The sequence below is a fragment of the Eubalaena glacialis genome, chromosome 1 (genome assembly GCF_028564815.1).
Source record: "Eubalaena glacialis isolate mEubGla1 chromosome 1, mEubGla1.1.hap2.+ XY, whole genome shotgun sequence".
Lineage (NCBI taxonomy): Eukaryota > Metazoa > Chordata > Mammalia > Artiodactyla > Balaenidae > Eubalaena > Eubalaena glacialis.
Genome location: NC_083716.1, coordinates 196,714,866 through 196,737,500, shown reverse-complemented (window position 1 = coordinate 196,737,500; position 22,635 = coordinate 196,714,866). Strand labels below are relative to the sequence as shown.

General features: G+C 32.3%; 1 protein-coding gene across 3 annotated transcripts in view; it reads right to left on the bottom strand.

Moving 5' to 3' along the window:
* GLS (glutaminase) overlaps positions 1–22,635 on the bottom strand; it is a 79,942-nt gene that overhangs the window by 38,691 nt on the left and 18,616 nt on the right. For all 3 annotated transcript variants that reach the window (XM_061185878.1, XM_061185888.1, XM_061185896.1), the window contains exons 4-11: positions 22,201–22,330; positions 21,387–21,466; positions 18,319–18,482; positions 13,738–13,796; positions 5,950–5,982; positions 5,802–5,860; positions 2,572–2,638; positions 1,939–1,989 (exon numbers count right to left, since the gene is read on the bottom strand). In XM_061185878.1, coding sequence (XP_061041861.1) covers positions 1,939–1,989; positions 2,572–2,638; positions 5,802–5,860; positions 5,950–5,982; positions 13,738–13,796; positions 18,319–18,482; positions 21,387–21,466; positions 22,201–22,330 — 643 coding nt within the window. The remainder of the gene's footprint in view (positions 1–1,938; positions 1,990–2,571; positions 2,639–5,801; positions 5,861–5,949; positions 5,983–13,737; positions 13,797–18,318; positions 18,483–21,386; positions 21,467–22,200; positions 22,331–22,635) is intronic.

Here is a 22,635-nt window from a genome sequence, read left to right as displayed (position 1 = left end):
CTAAGACAGTTCTAGCCTGCATGTTCTGTGTGCCCCAAACCAAAATGTTACATTTTAAACCATTTATTAACATTCAAATAGTTATTTGATATTGACTATGGGTGCTAGATATACTATAATGAATGAAAAAAGCAAAGTCCAGGTACACTGTAGGGTGAAATTTTTGCATTTCAATATAATCAAAATAATGGCAATAGTTTACCACACCAAACCCAAATTTACCCATAAAACTAAAACAATAAATAAATGCTCTATTTTACTTTTCACTAACAGCAACCAAAACTGAGAGGAAAGTGGAAGAGAAGGAGAAGGTAGGAAGTAGGAAGAAAAAGACATGACAGTTCTCAACTTATAATTTTCCTTTCTCATACCAAGATCTTTAAGAGGCACAAAGGGGTTTAGAAATAGCAATAAGGAAACTAACTGCAGTGAATTTGAAAACTGATTAGGAGCCACTTTTTGACTGACTTCCACTTTTGCCTATTTATGTTAAAACCCCTTCTCTATTTCTTCAAAACTACAGAATCTACTTATTATATGGACCCACATAGCAAAGACTTATAGTACAGGTGATTTAATTATGAAAGGTTTTCGAAAAGAAGTAAGATTTAAACTCCAATGACCAATTCCTACTTTATAATTAGGATTAATGGAAATTTTGTTTGTCATAAGGTGATACACTTCCAATTTGACAAATAGCAATTTAAGAGTACTCTCCTGGTAGCCTGAAAGATGTTCAGTTAGATGCAGCCCTTCTCCAAGAGAGCAAGTAAGTTTTCTATTATGGCTGTCTCTTGATTTTTGCCCTGAAGTATAGAAATTTCACAGTAGATTAGTAGCACCTAAGCTATCACAGCCAAAGTTAAATACGTGTACCAAAGGAAAAGAAACTTTAACATGTGGAAGAAATCCATATAGGCTAGGGAAAAAATAAGGGACACTGGATAAAAAGTAAATATGACACTGTATTTCATATAACATTTTATAGTTTCAAAGGAATTTCACATACATCTCATGTACTTGTCCAATGTAATGCAGGAAGTTAGGTCAAGCATATGCTACAGATAATGAAACCAGGGTTCAGTAATTGAAACCAAGTCACATGGCTAAAACGTAGCCAGGTTAGACTGATTTTCTATTGATAGTCTGGATTCCCAATTCATAGTTCTTCACAATGGGCAGGTGACAAACTGTGACCTGGACTTCCATCAAAATCTACTCGTTATCAACTTTCCTTATATATTCTTTACGATTACTAAAAGGTTCCCTTAAACAGTAAAGGCAGGCAACGTAAGGTAAAACAGAAATTAACAATAATTAATTTGTTATTATGTAGCTTCACATTACAAACTCATCAGAAGCACCAATGGCATTAAATCTGTAAGAATGAATTGAACTGAAAATATGGGGGAAAGAGAGGGATGTCCAGGAAGGCTATCTTAAATTGAGTTATATACCACAGAAGATTATGTAAATGGCCCCCTCCCCCATGAATATGGAAAGCTACTCTAACTTATTAGAAAATCTATTATGTGACACTGTAGAAATGAACTAAACAAACTGAGAAAATGCCATTTTAGAATGTTGATATGAACCTTCTGATAAAGAAACAAGTAACTCCTTCAAACAAAATTTTAAAACTAAGAAAACAGAGCTCGGTTTATAATAAAGAGAAGCCAATTGCTGAAGCTGTACATTATTTTTCATACTTCTTAAATATAATGTTTTTATAGAAAAAAACATTTCCCTGTTACATTCTGAGACATCACTTTTTAGGAGATACAGACACACGATTGCCTTTAACAAGGACATTTTTTCGAAAGTCAATGGGAAATGTATTTTCTCTCGGCCTAGAGCCAAGATTTCAGAGACATCTATATTCTGCAAAATGTGACACACCCATTTATGTACATAATTCATATAGTTAAAATAAATTACCTGGAAATAGAAGTCTAATATACCAACCATGTCTGTGCCTTCTGGAAAACACTGAAAAAATAGAAAGGCAATTAAAAATATAGGCATACAGGGAAAAAAAAATGCATACAAGTAAAAGATACATGGAGATTAAATTTAAAATATACACACGTTTCATTCTAATTGAGAACAAAATAGCACACAACCTATAAAAGGGTGCAAACATGAAATAATGAAGAACAATAAATCAAAATTACACCACGTAATTATCTAGATTTCTAGATACTACTTTAACTGGCAATGATAAACTGATTCATAATTCATGAACCAAGTTACTAGACCAGCCACTTAAAATTTAAAAATCAAGTGTAACCAGCAACAGTCAAGCATTATGCTTTTGAAAAATGGGCCAATCCTTAAGCAAAATTTGCAATACTATAACTAGTCAAATATTTGAATACTACCAAATACAAATTGCTTGAATATTAACACTTTGATAGTATTAACTCAAGAGTGTTTAGCAAAAACCTCTGCACCTTAGTCATAGGTAGCTGCTTAAAAGCTATTGTTGAGTTTTATTATACTTCATGTATTTTAATAAAATTTTTTATTTAATAAATAAAATAATCTGAAATAGAAACAGAATTTAAAAACCTTTTTTTCTTTTAAGTAATATCCTATTGCAAAATTTCGATCTCCACTTTCTCTTTCAGACTGAAACCTAAAAGAAAAAAGAAAACATTTGATCCATTTATTTACTTTCTGTAAAAGCATGATTGTTCTGTAGGTTAATTTGTATAGCAAAGTGCAGTATAAAGAACACTGACCTAAGAGTCAAGGCTGCTGGGTTCCAGTCCCAGTTCTGTCAACAGGTTAGCTATGTGGCCTTGGGCAAGTCATTTAAGTAACAATTCTTTCTGCCTTAATTTTCTCAGCTGTAAAAGGACTGAAATGAACTAGGTCCTTTCTAGTCTTCATATTTTGTGAAGAAGCTAATTTTTAAATTATCAAATATTCAACTGTTAAAATTTACTATTAATTACAGACTCTTCTGACTCCCCCCAGAAGTACACTAAATAGTCAATTCCAACTGAGGGAATCCATGGAAATTTCACTGAGAGAGAGAGACATGAAATGGACCTTACAGCATTTGCTGGATTAATAAATTTCTGGGGGAAGCCTAGGAAGTGGCAAATATTATACAGCATGAACAAAGTTATAAAAGACAAGACTTCATTAAAAAATAGCAAATATTCTGATGTATCTGGGAAAACAGTTTCATGGAGAAGAGTGGAGAAATACCAAACCAACAAAGGAGACTAGGACCAAATTATCAAGACTGATAAATGCTAAAAAATGTAATGGCTACTGATTACCTACAAAATGAAAGTTTGAAGGCTTTTGAACAAGTTACCTTATCAGATCTACATTTTAGAAGGATAACTCTGACATCAGTTTGGGAAAAGGGAAAAAGAAAGGATGAATGATATTATTAGAAGACTACTGTAATGAGAGCTATAGGAAGCCTTAACTTAGGTAGTGATAGGAATGGAAGGAGAGGTATGATCAAACATGAGAGCAGTGGACAAGTCTTCCGACCTAATGGGAAAGAGGAGAAACAGGGTAAAGTCTGGTACAAAGCCTAGATTTCTAACGTAGTCTACAGAAAGGATGGCAATATCAACTGACATTGGGATCCTTAGGGCAACGAGCAGTTCAGTAAGGAAGAGAATGAGTTTTGACTTAGATTTTATCTGTGGTACATTTGAGAGCTCAACCTATAAGAGTTCAGAAGGGGGACTTTCCTGGTGGCACAGTGGTTAAGAATCCGCCTACCAATGCAGGGGACATGGGTTCGAGCCCTGGTCCAGGAAGATCCCACATGCCGCAGAGCAACTAAGCCCATACGCCACAACTACTGAGCCTGTACTCTAGGGCCCGTGAGCCACAACTACTGAGCCCACGTGCCACAACTACTGAAGCCCACGTGCCTAGAGCCCGTGCTCCACAACAAGAGAAGCCACCACAGTGAGAAGCCCGCACACTGGAACAAAGAGTAGCCCCCGCTCGTCGCAACTAGAGAAAGCCCGCGCGCAGCAACAAAGACCCAACAAAGCCAAAAATAAATAAATTAAAAAAAAAAAAGAGAGTCCAGAAGGCTGCTGCTAAAAGAGGAACTGTGTGTGACACTCTTCTTATTATTGATCAGGGGCGGACAGCTCCTTCTAACTGCACATTTTAATATTTCTATGGTCGGAAAAAAAATGTTGGATATGGAAAAGTTCTTGGAAATTAACTTGTCAACTTGTCATACTTTTAAAAAAAAATCAATATAGTATAGATAAAGTACTGACAATTCAGCAATGATCACAGCGCCTACCACATAGTTCTGTTCATCAAACACTGTGTTCAGTACTTACTATCCACTAGATAACAGGAATACAGAAATGAATTGGAAGATACTCTATCCAGGTCTTAAGGAAGTCAGAGTCTAATGGTGATGACGAGGCAAAAAGAGACATAGAATCATAGAATAAGTTCAATAAAATATGGTAATATGAGAGCACAGAAGGAAGGTGAGATGAGATTCATAAAAAACTTCCTGGAAAAGATCCTTAAGCTGATGAATAAAAGCTGGTAAGGCAGACAGCGTGAAATACAAAGCATCACCTAGTTTAGTTTTCATGCCAAAACTGCTTAAGCTTTATCTAATCACAAGGAAACAATCAGACCTATTCAAAATGAAGAATGTCCACTACAGCCCATGGGTCAGATGTGGCCCATGCTTTTATAAATAAAGTTTTTTGGAACACAGCCTCATAGTGTTTATTGCTTGCTTTCCTACTGAAACAGTGGAATTGAATAGTTGCAACAGAGACCATATGGCCCCCAAGTACAAAATATTTACTATCTGGTCCTTCACAGAAAAAGTTAATTCCTGTTCTATAAGACAAATGGTTGGTACTCTTCGAAAAAAGCCAGTTAGTAAAATTTTAAAAAGGGTCTAGGGTAGGGGGACTGTTCTATTTTAAAAAGACAAAAAAGACATAACAAAAGTTATGCATGACACTGATTTGTTCCTGAAAAAAATAAAGGCCATAAAAGGCATTTACAGGACAGTTGAGGACATTTATATATTGATTAATATCATGATATTTTAAAATTAATGTTAATGTTCTTAATAAATGTGTTGATGGCATTGTGATTATAAAGGAGAATGTCCTTATTCTTAGCATACACATGCTGAGTAATTTAAGGGTGAAGTAGCATGAGGTCTACAACTTAATTTCAAACAGTTCTGAAAAAAAAAACCCCCACATATATGTATATTTACACATATGTACATGTATATGTATGTAGAGATACACACTTATTTTAAACTGTCCATCTAAAGAGAGAGAGACAGGTTGAGAAAAAGCAAATGAGACAAAATATTAATCAGAAAATATAAGTGAAAGATATCCAGATTTTCATATTTTGTCTTTCAGCTTTTCTGTAGATTTGCAAATTTCAAAATAAAAAGTCGGGGTAAAAATCAAGTTAGCCAGGCACAAAGAGATTATGAGGTAAGACAGTATTATAGGCAAAGAGAAAATTGAGAAAGTGCCAGTCACTTAAGGTAAACTTAGGGTCTCTTCTAATTCTATGATTTCCCACAAGAAGTTTATCAAAACTAGTTAAAGCATTATAGGTGTCCTCCCTCAGGTAATTTAGAAATCATACATTTCTCTCTAATGACCAAATTCTAATTACTTATTCACTGAAGTATACATACATGGAGTAACAAAACAGTATTTAAAATAAAACTCTATAATCTAGATTTTTAAAATTAATTTCACGAGATCTGACCTATCATAAAAACCTAAATCATAAATCAGACTCACGTTGCATTATTGAATCCAACATATTCATTACCAGCCATCTTATTCAAAAACTGCATTACCTATAAACCAAAATTAGAAAGTATTTTTAGTAATCAAAAAACAAATATAAAGAATGTAGCATGAAAACTGAATTCTATATTGTACTTACATAGTCAAATTTTTCAGCATTATTCACTCCTTGCTGCAAAGAAATGAGACATAAATATGTTAATATAGGGCCCCACCCCAGTTAAGCTTTAAGTGAATATAATATCAAAATTCCAAACTGCTATCATTATAATTAATATACTGCACATTAGTACTTTTAAATCTAGGAAATACTTCTAAGGTAATTTAATATTTACATAAGCTTTTTTTATATGTTCTTACATTAACACCCATATGTTGAGAATGGATCTGAATTACAAAGGGAATGCTTTATTTTAAGTATAACTTTTCCCAACCCAAAGTTACAGAAGTTTAAATATAAGCTCCTCAAACCCCCTTATCCTTCATAACACCACATAATCTGTTCGAATGTATGTTATTTATTTAATTTCACATTTTAAAAAAACTTAAAATAAAGTTTTACCCTTAGCAAAGAATTAGGTATATATAAATTATGGTTTTCAATCAAGAACAATCTACTTATATTTCTAAAATAAACTTAAACCAGTATTACTGTTAGAAAATGAGTTATGTTGCAAAGCTATCTTTTACAATTCTAGTATATGTAAACATTCTGGATACATTTTACTAATGTAGAGAAAGCTCTACCTTTAATATCTCACTTGTTACAACAATACTTGAACTAAAAAAATTATATTTCATAGTCTAAAAAAATTAGCTACATTTGTATTTAGCATTATGCCAATTCAGAGTATGGAAGATGTATTGTTTCATCACTTCTATTTCTGACATGTTAGCTACTGCAAATGTCAATAGGAAAAACCTATGTAATGTAGATCAGTTCAAGTAGCCAAATGGTTTCATTTTACCTCGGCGAAGTTTACAAAGCAGTAAGTTGTAGATCTGAAATCAAACGTATTAATTGGTGATGTGCACCCAAAAGAAACAATACATCTCTAATTTTTAAAACAAGTTTAAAATGAAGTAATTTGACAACTAAAATTGTAAAAACGAAAATTTTTAACTGTACCCTCAAAAAACCCAAAACAATACACTTTAAAATTTTATTTGGTGGGGGGGGGGGACTTGTACCAGAGTATTATTTAATTGAATAAAGCCAGGTTCATTATCCACTTTACAAGTGGATTAGGATGTGGCTGATAATCTGTGAAACCTTACAAATCAACTTATTTGAGAAAGAATGTGCAATCACATACACAATCAGTAGCTGGAAAGAACACCACACTATTTCATCAAAATCAGGCATTAACAAAGTTTAAACAAGTTAAGAATAATTTAGCTACAACCATATAGTAATCACTATCTATGTATTTTCTCTAAAGCGTCCTTTGACATATTTTTAAGTTTTCTTTCTTTAGAATACACCAGAAATCAAAATGTAGAAATGTAACTCCAAAGCTGTTCAATGAAAAATAATTAAAAGAAGAAATTACCAACTTCATTGAACTGTTGCAGTTGTCAAAATATTCCATAGATCCTAATGCTGTAAAATATGTAACAACATTTAAACCACAAGAACCTTTTTAACCTTTGAAAAAGCACAAAAAACAACTCTTTTGGAAAAGGACGTCAGCATTTGCATTGGGATGTCACATGGATAATTACTGGTTATACAATTAATCAATGTAAAATAAACAAGTTATATTTGAACTTTCATTCTCTGACATAAACTGTACCCTATAAAACTAATACAAATTTTCTTTGTTTAGCTGTCATGTTTAATTTTTAAAAAACCAAAAACTGTCTCAACTCTTGACTATGGTCACATTCTTGGTCTACTTTGCAGCATACTAAATTAAAGTACAATTAGGTTTTACTTCTATGCTATTTTAAAGAAACAACTGGTATTTATCAATGTCTATCATAATATAACATTTTGGGTAAGCTACTTGAAATGTCCTGGCAGATTACGTAAACAGGCAAAATAAAATATTTGAATGATTGTGTTGACTCAAGAAAGTCTCTACTCAAAACTTCCCAATTTAAATGTAAAAGTACTTGATTAATGTTTCTTCTTCTTATCTACCTAGAAAGAGCATTTAATTGAAGTCAATAAAATATATTCCCCCCTGTATTCTCTTGGAAAGATTTCACGTACCCCAGGGATATGTGGGATTTAGTAATCATTATAAGATGTCACGTCATTTTAATTTTCAAAAATTTACAGTATAAAGTTTATGTGCAAAGATGTTAGAAAAAAACACACATACACATACCAAATAACCTAGAGTAAATGCCCCCAGCCCCTGCACCGCCCTGCCAAAGCAAAAACACAAACTGTTAAAAAAAAAAATCATCATTTCTCCAGTAGTGAGGTACAGAGGGGTGAAGGAACAGATGTTATGAAAATTGAAGCCAGGAATGGGTAGATGGGGGATGGTTATACTTTTCTGCTTATTTTGTGTATGTTTGAAATTTTTCATACAAAATTAAAGGAAAAATGTTTATTTGCTAATAATTTTGCACAGTAATTACAAAACTGTTCCTTTAGAATATTTTCTTTCTTTTTTGAAATAGTAACTGATTTTTAATTAGTTCATGTATCAGTGGATATTTTCTATTGTTAGAATAGAAGTTTAAATTCTCTTACTATTCTAAATTTTTACAGATGTACAAGTTGAGAAATCCTGCTGACAACAGATGAGTAGATGGAAATAGGAAAGACTTTGTTATGGCAATGCACTCAATCCTTTACACATTTATCTCATTACATACAAAGGTCACACAGTAAAATATACCCTGAAAAACTACACTTAATGCTCTCATTAACTAACAACTTGATCAGATCCTCTTTCCATTTTGTTGAAACCAAAAATCTGGAAACAACCTGGTATATAAGATTTGTTCCCAGTCATTACAGTGATTCACATCCTCAATACCATGACCACAATATTTCAAAATGTTCTCTTTTGATGGTGCCCAAGACGTTTTTACAACCTGAAGCAGTGCACCACAGTAAAATTTAGGACACGAGAAGTATATACCTTTTGGAAAATGGGAGGAAACCTAGACCAAAGGCAGGTTAATTTTAAGAAAGGCACATATGGAAACAGATTTAGAAACTGATAGTCTTAAAACTATCAATGCCTCTTTATCTCTTGGAAAAATATTCCCATGCCCAGGGATATGTTTATTTCAGTTTTAAGTCACTGCACAAGCATTATTAGATATCACATTATTTTAATCTTAAAATTACAGTAATTTATATTAACTATGGTAGGAAAACTTAAAAAAGATAAACTGGACAAAATACAGTTACCAAAATTTCTAACCCATTTACCACATGACTTTTAAAAAGCAAACCATGTGGTTTGTTTGAAAAGGTTAGTAATCAGACCTTGAGATTAGAAAATTATACAAATTTATTTTTCTATAAACATATCTATCAAGTTAAAGAATTTACATTCCTTTGAGGAAAACTTTTATGAATGAAAATTTGATAAAGAAGCACTGAGTTTTAACACTGGCTATTAAAAGAATTAATAAGTATACTGGAGTAGTTTTATAACGTGTTTATACAACATACTCATGAACTGAATCATGTATTATACATCACAACACAAGTGAAAATATCACTATTAACAGGGACACGTGCCAATAAATTTAATATTAATATGACTCATTTAAAGTCAATGCATTAATCACAGTTATTTTGTAAGTAAATCACTTGATTCCATTCATAAAGTATGGAGGTGTAGAAGCAAACTGAAAATTAGAAATCATAGAGGAAAAAGGCATAGGAGAAAGAGGCAAAAAGAGGTAACTAAAAATGATTTTACAAAACACTTGGTTTAATCTCTCCAAAGAAAATGTTTTAAAGCTAAATAATACGTGAGAATTAATATAAATATTACAGGTGAAAAATAATGTTCTAAATCTAGTATTTTCATAGATTAGCCCTAAAAATAAAGTAACAAAAAAGGGAATTCTGTTGACAACAAATTACCCGCCTTTTATTTGAGGAAAAAAACCCTCAAGCACATCAACTGATATGATCATGAAGTAAATAAGCCAATATAATCCTTTCTTATGAATGTTACCAAGTTCAAGGTATCATCCATTGCTCCCCAGAGCCACAAACTGCCTTAAAAATGTGGCTTATAAGCATGTGTAACAGGTGATTGCTAACATGACCAAACTGAACATTACACACATATTAACTAAATTTGTCTTGATTTTTTAATGGAGCATGATTAAATTATTTTTTTTAAAAAAAGAGAGGAATAAACCTCCAATATTTTAAACTCAAAAATACTTCTGATTAAAAAAAAAATCAAGTCCTTCAAATGACAAACACCAGAAACTACTACCAGAATAGAGACACAAACATAGAAGACAATGTGACTTGCTCTTTATCTTTAAAATTAAAAAGCAGAAGTGTGACAATTATAATATGTTGTCCTTATTTTTCCACTCTAGCCCTCAAGTTATGAGAAGATCTTAACTTCTAAACTGAAACTAAGTGAGATTCAAAAATTATGTAAGGATGCTGCTATTTCATCTGGAGTAACTGTGCTTTCAAATTTATTTTTACTCTTTCCTTTAAATCAAGCAACCACATTATCATCATCAAATAAAACCAAGTGCATCAAAAAGTATTCCTTTAAGTTTAGCAGCTACCACAGAGAAAGAGAGAGGAAGTATAGTACCTTCATGGTTTTTTAAATTATGTGCCTTTTAAGTACAAAAATGACATTTGTTTTTATGAAGGTATTTACCTATATAGTGTTTAAAATTTTAAGTATTGGAATTTTCCTACAAGTTTAGTAGTTAAGAATTTATGCAACACGTTCCTTCTGTCCAAATTCTCCTTTTTTACACAATCTGCTAATCCTTTTGAACATTTGCTCTGCCTCTTCCCCCATTTTCCTGAGGACCACCACCAATCCTACAAGGGAAAAATATCAATACTACAAAATTATGAAATAGAGTCTTACTAAAGACTCCAGTAATTTGTGTGTGTGGGGGGGGGGGGGAGGGGGAATAACATGAGGGGAACGTTTTAATAGCTCCATAATAAAGTTCTGAATTTTGAAAGAAAAAAATAGCCTTACGGTCATCAGCTAAAAGCTAAAAAACAGAATTCACATCTAATAGCCATGGTAAAATGGCCACACTTTGTGTACTCAAAGTGCAAGCTCCTTGAGAAGAAGCCTAGTTCCTTATGGATAGCAAGCACTGACTAATGTCCAAAGAATGACTGTATACACTCACTGAAAATTAGATTGACTTTTAATCCAAAAACTAGTATCTTCTGTAAAAGTTAAATTAGGAAAATAAAATTTCTGCCTTTTGGACAATATAACTATGCTAGGTAAAGACAAAAATGTCATCAAGAGAAATAGCAAACACCTACATTAAAAATGGTAGAGTGAATTTGAATGAATAGCAAACAGAAAATTGGGAGACTTAGCTCAAGCCCAATTCTACTGCTGTTAGAACCTATCCAGTCTGTTTCCTCATCTTATCTATTTATAGAGTAAGAAGGCTGAGCTTGAAAACCCCTTCAGCCATGGTTTTATTACTTCAATTTCAACTACCAATTCATCAATATTATCTGATCATATAATCTGCAGAGATCACAGATAGGTATTTATAAAAGTTTTGAATTCTTTTTTAAAAAGTCCAAGAAAAGTATTACATTCTGGGACAGTTTTACACAGAGGTGTGTCAAGCTTATCCCTTCAAGATTTAGATGAACTTCATTAAAAAAGAAAAAAAAACCCAAACCAAAAAAACCCCCAAAACTCGTGAAACAACTTCTAAAAATAAAACAAAAAAGGTCAAAGAAACTGACCTTAAATATGAACCACATCCCAAAGCCTCATTTCCAACTTTGTCAGTAAATTTACAATTTTTCTAAATTTAAAAACACTGATCAAATTTGTAAATACAAGATGACTTAGTTAAATGTTTGCACAGTTGGATGCAACCACACTTATGCTGTGTATGTGTGTTTTTTTTAACTGTTTCTAAGTACTCACATTAATGTTGCTCATTGTATAGTTTATGGCTTGTGACTAAACATCATATCATGATGTGATATGACCAGACATGCATTTCCCACATGCAGCATTTCAGTGTAGCATATTAAGCCCATGAATCATTAAACAAAAGATGTTTAACTGCATGCAGTTAAGCAAGACTTCTATTAATCATTTACATATGCCCTTTCTTGAAAATACTATTGGTGTGCTATGTTAATCTTTTTCCAGTGTAAGAGTTCTTAAACTGAGATCCATGGGTCAGCTTCAAAGGGTCTGTGAATTCCCTACAGTTTATATAAAATCATGGTATGTGAACATTTTTTCTGGGAAGACCCAAAAAAGGTTCAGAACCATTCTAGTGGTTTTCTCATCAAGCACTAATACACACATTTTATTATCATAACTTTCCTTACCTCTAACTTAAGTTACTTGTTCAAATCTGAACAATTATTAATGAGACTTTTCTCTCATCACAGTACTTACTGAATTTCATTGTAAGGGCCCATTTACTGGTGTATACCCCACGTTATACTGTAAGTTGTGGCATGACTGTGCCTAGTACATATTCATATTATTATTTTCTATAATAAACACATAGTTTCTTTCACCTCAAACTGACAACTTTTCTCTTATGTAAAACAGTGACAACTAGATTATAGTGAGCAAACTGAAAATTTTCATAGCCTAAAATTAGTTACATTAAAAAATAATACTTGGCTATAATATCTACATCACTAGAGTTACAAGGATTAAGTGGGCCAGTGCTTATGAAGCATTTGCTCTAAAATAACAACATATATATTCTTAAGATAGTACTCTTCTATTTTAAAGGCTTTTCTCATGAATGAAGAAAAAAATTCATTAAAGTTAAGAGAGGATTTCTAGCATACAAATTAGATGAATTTTTATTAACTGGGCCAAGGGTATAATTTATATTCAAACATTCCTTGTGTAACTAGGGTATCCCATCTTCAGAAATGCATCTACAAAGGAATATAGCTATGTTTTTTTCAAGCATGGAATAGATGCGTACAGATTTACTGAAGAAAGTATATAAATGTTCCAAACACAAATGAAATATAATTGAATACCAATGAAACTTATAATTAGAAATTAAAAATCTAAGCAGTATCACAGAATAGAACCATTTTCAAATACTTATTTCAATACATTAGTGTTTCCAATTATTAAGGCAAACTAGACACTTAACAAAAGAAACAAAACATACCATGTAAACCAGAGTAGGAAAATAATATAACTCAATAACTGGAATAAGTGTTATTTAGTTATTACATGATCCAAGTAAAACAAATGAAACAAGTTCAAATGAAAACTGTGATTACAGCTAATGAAAGTATAAAGGACTTGAGACCAGTCAAGGGTACATGTACTTTGTTTTAACACAAAGTACCAGAACATTTTTCCCTACATATGCTGATGACAAACATCAAACAGTAACAGGCTGTTACTTCTGTTTACATCTGTTCATTCTAGAAGAGCCAAAAAGAAGAGAAAGAAAAAAATATTAAAACTTTAAGAAGAAAAACTTCTGTGACTACTGTTCAGAAGAGACTTCTTTTTGAATTTTTGCCAGATCTTCAGGTCAAGAGTAACTGTTAGAATTTATAATGAGTCATCTGTTTTTAATTTTGTCCTTGAAATTACATCATTTATTTTGAAATAAATAAAAATCCTAACCTTATGCCATACCATTAAACACCAAAAGAAAATTTTTCACATTTCTACATAAATTAAGATTCCTCTTTATGCCTTAGTATTTAAAATTTTTACTAGATTAAAAGGAAATGTCAACATTTTACCTTTATTAATGAAGTCACAACAATTGCTCCAGCATTTACCATAGGATTGTGTGGTTTATCTGAAAATATAAAAGCAATAGCATTACTTTAAGTACCTGATATAATTTTCTGTGATGCACAGGTACTTCCCATGAACATACATCTATTTTCTTTATGTAAGCCACTGTTACAGTTCTTTTTGGGGGTTGGGGGTGGAGAGTGGAGGAGTGCATTAAAACGTCAGTTACACATCAAACCAGTAATACACTTCTAAGAAGCTGCTATAATTATACAGGCAAACAAAGATTCAGGTACAGAAAGACAGTGAATAGTGCTGTAAGAGCACATCCAAATTTCCTAACTCTGCCATTTGATCCTGGGCAAGTAACTGAACTTCACTGTGCCTCAATTTTCCCATCTGTAAACTGGGAGTAATAAGAGCACCAATACCTTAGCAAGTCATAATACTTCAATGAATTAAAAAACATGAAATGCTTTGGCACAGCACTAAGCAATCAAATAATATTATTATTAAAAATCACCTTGGAAAAAGCATATCTAGTGTGGACCCAATTTTACTTTTTTAAAGTATTTTATTTTTGTGTTTATGTATATACATATACATATGCAGGAAATGAAAACAGGTGATACAGATAGCATAAAAAGATTACAGGGTATTTAAGTTGTATTCAGCATGCTTTCTATATTTCCTGACAATAAGGATGTATTTCTTGTATAATTACAAAATTTCTTAAAATATAAGTTCATCCAAAATTCTACCTCTTCTCCTAATTCTTACAACAAACAGAATTTCAAATCTCAGCTGATTATACTGTCATTCATAGCACAGCACAAACGCCAAACACAAAACTCTTAGGGCACTGAAAACATTTATTTGAAAGCATAATTCCTAATCTATCTGTTCGTGGTAGTAATTTACTTCTTTGGGAACAAGTTCTTATCTAACTTGACACATCTAGTAGAATTCATAAGTTATTGCTACATTATTAGTCTCCTTGAATTTTAAGCAAGTTACCTTCTGTGAGATGAGTCTACAGCTAAACAAGGAAATTCTTCAACTGTTCAAGAGTTACTATATGACCCAGCAATTCCACTCTCAGGTATATAACGAAGAGAAATAAAAACATGTGTACACAAAAACTTGTACACAAATGTTCTCAGCAGTATTACTGATAATAGTCAAAAAGTGAAAAATAACCCACAACCCAAACATCCTGCCAAATGATGAATGGGTAAACAAAATGTGGTATTATTATCCAAACAATGGAATATTATCCAGCAATTAAAAAATGAAGTACTGACATAAGCCACAACATGAAAGCACCTTGAAAACATTATGCTTAGTAAAACAGGCCAGTCATAAAGACCAAATATAATGATTCCATTTATATAAAGACCAAATATAATGGTTCTGTTTATATGAAATGTCCAGAACAGGCAAATCCATAGAGACGGAAAGCAGATTACTAGTTTCCATGGGTAGAAGAGAAATAGGTATTGACTACTAATACCCCTAATACCTAGGGTATCTTTTGGGAGTGATAAAAGTGTCCCCAAATTGACTGTGGTCATGGTTGTACAACTCTATGAATATACTAAAAGCCATTAAATTGTACATTTTGAATGAGTAAATTATGTAGCAGGTAAATTATATTTCAATACAACTGTTAAAAATGTTTAGTTAAAAAAATCAATAATGACAAAAAATTGGGTAACTTAACAGTACAACATTTTCCTCAATATAAGATTAACAATATGATTTAGTAGCTAGCTATGCTTTAAATAGTGTACACTTTGGGTTATCCATGATAATGACAAGTTCCAAAAGTTAAAATAAAACAGTACAGGTATACTATCTAAGTAGTACAGTCAGGATTTCACCTATTTCAAATTATGCTAAGGGAAGTCTGCTTTCTTTGAGATCACACAAAATGACAGCAATAGTTGTCATAGAATACTACGCAACAAAAGGGAAGCCAAGAAACAAAAAATTTCCAGTATTATCTAAAAGAAAAACCACATGCAGACACAGAAATCAAAATATGGAAATCAGGCTGTGCTAAATTAGTTTATACTCGTATTTGTGTATATTCATGTATCTGTCCTTTCATTTTTTTTTTTTTTGGACGTTATCAGGTTTAGACTCTAGGGACCTAGGAGGTAGCTAATGTGTGTATTCCAAATGGTACCACATAAATGTGGGCATTTACTATTTTCTAAATCATAACTATTCAGCAAAAACTACATAAGCTACATTTAAGAAGATCTTCCAAGAACACTAAAGCATTTCATGGCATGACAGAGCAATTTTCAGATGTAAGCACTGCTCACTCTGACTTTGGCTCAAAAGCCAGACATCTGAACACTTGGAAATACACCAGAGATATTAAAACACCAGCTTTACTGCATTATAAAACCTCAGTCTAAAAGTGGAAATCTCCTTTTCCACTCTGCTCTGCCATAGTTAGAAGGGAAGAACTGAAGGGTTCAGTTTAGAATTTTTAATTTAAAAAGAATTATGACAACAGAAATAACACAAGCTAATTAATAAAGGCTACTATCTGAAGTAATGACATTATATTAGCTTAGTATAATGACAAAATGGACATGGGTGACATCTGAAATTTTGGGGCATGTTTTTAACTAGAATGCAAAAAATTGATTAATTTTAACAAATATTTATTCTTTCTAAGGGGATAAAACAAGCAAAAAATTCTTCCATATTATACCAGAAAAAGCTTTTCAAACTAAGTATATGAGCCTTACAAAGATGTGGTTCATGACTGAGGCTGATATTAAAAGAGTAACTACTATAATTTCTTTATCTATTCATTATATTCAGATTAATGTTAATTTATCATCACAATCTTATAAAGCTAGGATAATATTAATACAGTTGTTTCTTTTAATTTTATAATGCTAGGTAGACACACATGCACATACACAGAGTGTAGTTTCACCACCAATTACCCTTGAAATTTTCAATATAAAAAAGACCCACAAACTTTTCTTGCTGGGGCTAATCTAAAACCAAGACTCTAGAGCACAGAACCTATGCAGAACTCAAGAAGGAGTGGTATGGTATAGTGAGGCCTTCATTTTCCCATTATTTCCCAGATTCCTGGTATTGGCTCAGGCTTGGAAAAAGTCAAAGAATATCAAGGCAAACCTCTTGTTAAACTTTATATTCAGTTATTACAAAACAGTGCTAAATTCCTGAGTTCTTATTGTGATTTTTGTTCTTATAGACTTAGTGTCAATAAAATGTACGTGGCAAAAAAATGTATTACTTACCATGTTAAAGTCATTTACCCCAAGCCTATTTTATTTTTTTGTTTTTGAAATACTTCTTCACATTCAAATTCCTATATTTGTTAATTTCTACTCTTTAAATACCTCTCTCAAAACCAGTCAATTCACCAGAACCACCTAGTTTATTCAAGTTTGTATTTTTGGGAAAATAGTAATTTTTCTTGTAAAATGTTTAATCTTGTGAGAACAAAAATATTCTTTCCATATTAAATCTAGATGTCAGTGAGTTTAATAAATAAGGTACTTCTGCATATGATGTCCTTATTGAAGTTGCTAGTTTACAGTAATCTCCATAAAATCAAATGTAGCATCAGGATAGAAAGATTATGGTAAAATAAGTAGGAAAATGCAACTGCCCTCAAAACAAACAGAAAGAGAAGCATAAGAAAGTATCAGTCTTGTAACTTCATTTAAAAAACTCATAAAACAATACTGAGTATAAGGCATATTTTTTATTTTTCATCCAGCAGAAAGAAAAAATACAAAAGTATATTTCTCACAACCATTACTGTAATCACTGAATTCCTTCACTCTTGTTTTCTTCAATTCTATTTTAACTTGTCACACAATGAGGAACCTAGCATATGCCTGAAAGATTAAAAAACAGAAACAAATCTATAGGTTGGTGTTTAGATTTAAAACCTCTATCAGATCAAAAGTACTAACTACCTTTGTCCTCCCCTTTTCTTTTGGATTCCTGTAAAGCAATAAGACTTGTTAGTTATCCAACTATTTAACACAAGATATTTCTTTCAAATACTAAATGTTATGAAGGAGAAAAAACAAAACACCACCTCAACCACGGCCACCATTATAGCTTTCTATTATGGAAGTTTTCAAATATATACAATATACAAAAGTAGAAAGAAAAGAATATAAGCATGCATGTACCCATCATTTAGTTTCAATGATTACCAACATACAGTAATGATCACATGCAGCACTCCCAGCTACACTCCACTGAATTATCTTAAAGGAAATTCCGGACCCTGTGAGATTTTATAAGATATTCCCTTATAGGTGGTTATAAAGTGAAAATCTTACTTCCTGCCTGTCTTTTCTCTAGCCCACTTTCCAGTGGTATGAGATGCCTAAAAAACCTGTTTTTTAAAGTAGGTTAACTATCTCTATGGGTTTCACAGAAATTCCATGACAAATGAAAAAGTATCAATGCTTTTAATTTTCTTCTTCTTCGAAAAAAAAACTAGTTAGATTTACACAGGAAAATGAGGTATTTCTTCTTCCCAGTAACTTTTATATAATTCTTACCATCTTCATTTAAGAACAGTTTGTTGAACCTTAATCCACTTGGCTCTTTCCCAACATATCGATGCACATATTCTGTTCCAAGATCATTAACAGCAATGGCATATTTCAAAGGTTTTACACAGGATTGAAGGCAAAATGGAACTTTGGTATCTCCAATAGAATGCCTATTTAAAAAATAATTAAGATCAACTGTGAAAAAATGTAACAATAACTGGAGCTGTTATTTACATGTTAATTCTAATTTATAACAGTTTTCCCATAATTCAACAGCAAGTTTACTTGGATATTGAAGAATAAATGTAAGTATGTTTATTTTAAGAGGGATACTGCAATAAAAAGGCAAAAGCTTACAAGTACTCAGGTAATAGACTGGTTCAAAATTAGATAATAAGTAATGTAAAAAATTGCCTCTGAGGGCAAGAGGGTATGGCCCTCCTTACTCCTATCTGTATTCAATCATATAAAATGAACTAGCCCTTTTAGAAATTAGTCACAATTTTTTTTACTCATAGCTTTAATCATGGCTAAACTGTGGTTAGTTTTTAAATGGAGCTCAGTTTATTCAATACCACTCTCTGAGACCCTGTCTATAAATGCCTCATCTTGTGAACCATATCTATTGACAATTTCAGCCCCATTAAAAGAAACAGCAACCAGTTTTATAAACCTGACAGAGCTGGCACTAACGGCAATCATTATCACCATGTAGATAAACAACAGAACAAACTAAGATGCAAATGAAATAGAGAATAGGTTTGAAAATGAAAAAACTGTGACTGGCCCCATTACAATGTAAGCTTCACAAGGGCAGTGATCTTTGTTTTATTTGCTGAAGTATCCCAGGTGCCCCAAACAATGTTCCAACACATTACAGGCACTCATTTATTCGAGTGAAATTTATTCATAGGGAAACTGGGCACTATAATAACTACCCCTGGGCAAACAGGGGTTTAATGGAGACATCAGAGAGACACCTTACTTCTAAGTATATGATGGAATATAAATAAATATGTATATATATGTATAAAAATATGTAATATTTTTCCTGTCAAATTTATGAATAACTTCTAATTCAGACCATAACTTCAATTTGGCAATCATTCTGAAACCCGACAAAAGCCTGTCTTACTACCTTTGGATTTAAAAATACCTATGTTCTAGCCCAAAGTCAAGTTTCTTATCTCTAGATAAGAAAACTGAACTAAAAGAATCATCTCTACACACAAAGTATGTTTAAGAAGAAAAAACACGTGTGCAATAATTAGGTGATAATAATTTCTTCAATATAAAAATTTCCACTACATGATAAACCATTTCCTCCAAATACAAAAAAATAGGAATACCACTCCCTACTGGAATTTGCTCCGTAAGGATAAGCTATGTCTTCTCACGCATTTGTGTCTGTTCATAGCATCCGATATTTAATTCAACACACAAGTGTTTAGTACATTTCACAGGCCCAGATAAGGATAAAAGCCTGTCATAATGGAGAGAACAATGGACTGGAATTTAAGAGACCCAGGTGCTAGTTTCACCTCTGCCAGTTTTATACAAACTCTGAGCCTCAGATTCCTTATTGTAAGAATGAATGAGACAAACCACATTTTTTTTTTAACTGTAAATATTTGAGGAAGATAAGTGGTAAAAAATAAAAGGATCACTTACAATGAAGGCACTTAAGAGATACAAATTTTAATAAATGGGTGGAAAAGCTTTAACTGGGACACTATCTTGAAAAATAAAATATAAAATTATATGGCTAAATGACTTGTAGTTTTAACAAAATTTAGGATAAAATTGTATCTCTGATATAAATTCATCAAGCTGTATACACCTAGGAGTTGTATATCTCATTTTATGTAAGTTATATTTTAATGAAAAAAGAAATAATTACCTTAGTGAAAGCAAAGAAAAAACCAGAAAGATTATACCTCTGAGCTAAAGTCTTCAAATGAGTAAAAAAAAATTGATTTTTCTTTTTCTGGCATAATTTTTCTGACTGATAAAACCAAATTGCAACATGATAAGAAATCTTATGTCTGACTCATAGCATAATAAAAAAGGTCATGCTTAAAAAAATATTTCAGAACTCTGTCCATTTTTAAAAGGGCCTCTCTTAATTTACTTTTTATTGACTTTTTTTAAAATTAATTAATTTATTTATTTATTTTTGGCTGTGTTGGGTCTTCGTTTCTGTGCGAGGGCTTTCTCTAGTTGTAGCAAGCAGGGGCCACTCTTCATCGCGGTGCGCGGGCCTCTCACTATCGCGGCCTCTCTTGTTGCGGAGCACAGGCTCCAGACGCGCAGGCTCAGTAGTTGTGGCTCACGGGCCCAGTTGCTCCGCGGCATGTGGGATCTTCCCAGACCAGGGCTCGAACCCGTGTCCCCTGCATTGGCAGGTGGATTCTCAACCACTGCACCACCAAGGATGCCCTTTTATTGACTTTTTAAATTAAATCATTCTATTTGAAGTGCCCTCATATTGTTATCCTTTTTATAATTCTGCTGGATCATCAAATGTCAGTGGTTATGCCTGGAAGGTGAGTACATCCCAAAGATCACCTTCATAGACTTCATGAAATCCTGTGTCTTTTGAAAATGACTGATGGGTAAGAGACTATATTACATTATGTTGCCTTAACTACCATGCTAATCATATAAGCAGCAAGAGGAACAAAGATAATGACAGGATAGGTAACCCATGTTAAGCCAAGAAAGGTGAACTAATTTTATTAGTGGTCAGTTCATTGGTGAATAATTTCATGTTCTGCCAAATCCACTTTTCCTAAGCAAATGTATAACTGTAGTTCCTTGAACAATAGCATTCAAGTAACAAGACTACAACTGGGAATAAGATAGATGAAATGCCTCATAAAATTTAGTATAAGGTATTGTTTCAGTTGAGTTTTCTAACTTAAACTAAAATCTAAACTTCTTTACCTTCTTGAATTTATGTCAGGTCAGGGGGCTAATTACTATTACAGAAGAGGCTCCTCTCTACCTCATGTTCACTGTTATGCAAAATTTAAGGCTTAGAGTTGGTTTTGATGGATCTGAAATAAACTTACCTCTGTCCATCTACTGTACAAACGGACACACCCCACAAATCAGGACTGAACTTGGCTAACTGAGGAATATAATCTGCAACCTATCCAAAACAATGGCAAGAAATTAACAGATATAATATAGGCAAATAGTATTTTCTTCTACCAAAAAATTGATCTCAATTTAGCTTCCACCAATGAACAGTTATTTTATAGTACTCAGTGGTTTTGTAGTCTATCTTTTATAACAATATTCATAAAAACTAAGGGCACAACAGACTTGAGGATTACAAGTGAAATCTAAGTGACTTCTCTCAGTCTCCATCACCTACTATGTTTTCCAATGCATACTGTCTTCCTAAAAAAGCACAGTCTAAAAGAGGAACTAGGACTTGATATTTTTTTTAAGGGAAACAGAGAATTTCTTTAATCAGGGTCATGCTAATACGGTTTCATTACCTAAAAACTTTCAATATGGAGAATACATAAAATAGCACTTATATTATGTAGAGGATTTTTAAAACTGGGAACATTTTATTTAATGTTCAAGGATATCATACCTGCAGAAATTCCCAGTAAGCTACTTTTTAATTAATTAAAAATTTAAAAGCCATCTCAATCATTTGAAAATCAAAAAGAACTCTTAAGCTTAGATCTCTTTTTAGCCAAAATAACAATTAACTATTTGAAATATTTTAAAAGCACTTATTCCAGTGGCTTCCCTTAAATTTCTTAATTAGCAAAACACAAAACTACACAATTTTACTCTCTATACCTCAAGTTTAGTTGAATTTATTAAGTGATAGGCTTAGGAAAATATTCACATCAAAAACATTACCTTTCCTCCAGACTGCTTTTTAGCACTCTCATATAACTCATCAATGTGTGAAGTAAAAGACATAAAGTCAGGAATGACAAACTTTCTTCTAAAGGCTTGTGTCAACAAAACAATGTTGCTTTGAACACATCTGTGGAATATGAGAAAAAATTAATAGACTGGGTACCTTTCAAATATTAGTACTTGCTAATAATAACAATATTAATCAGGAGAATACTCAAACAATAAAGAAATTCAACATTTTAAACAACAAACTAAATTCTATAAATTATACTCTTTCTACATTATTTTCTTTCCTTCAAGCAGCCTTTCATGTAGCTGCTTGTAAGCTGTTGAACAAGTTAAAGAAATAAATTAGCCTAAAAATTGTGTCAAAGATTAAAACAGCAGAGCATTCCACCAGATTAAGTACCAAGACCATCTAAAAACAAGCTT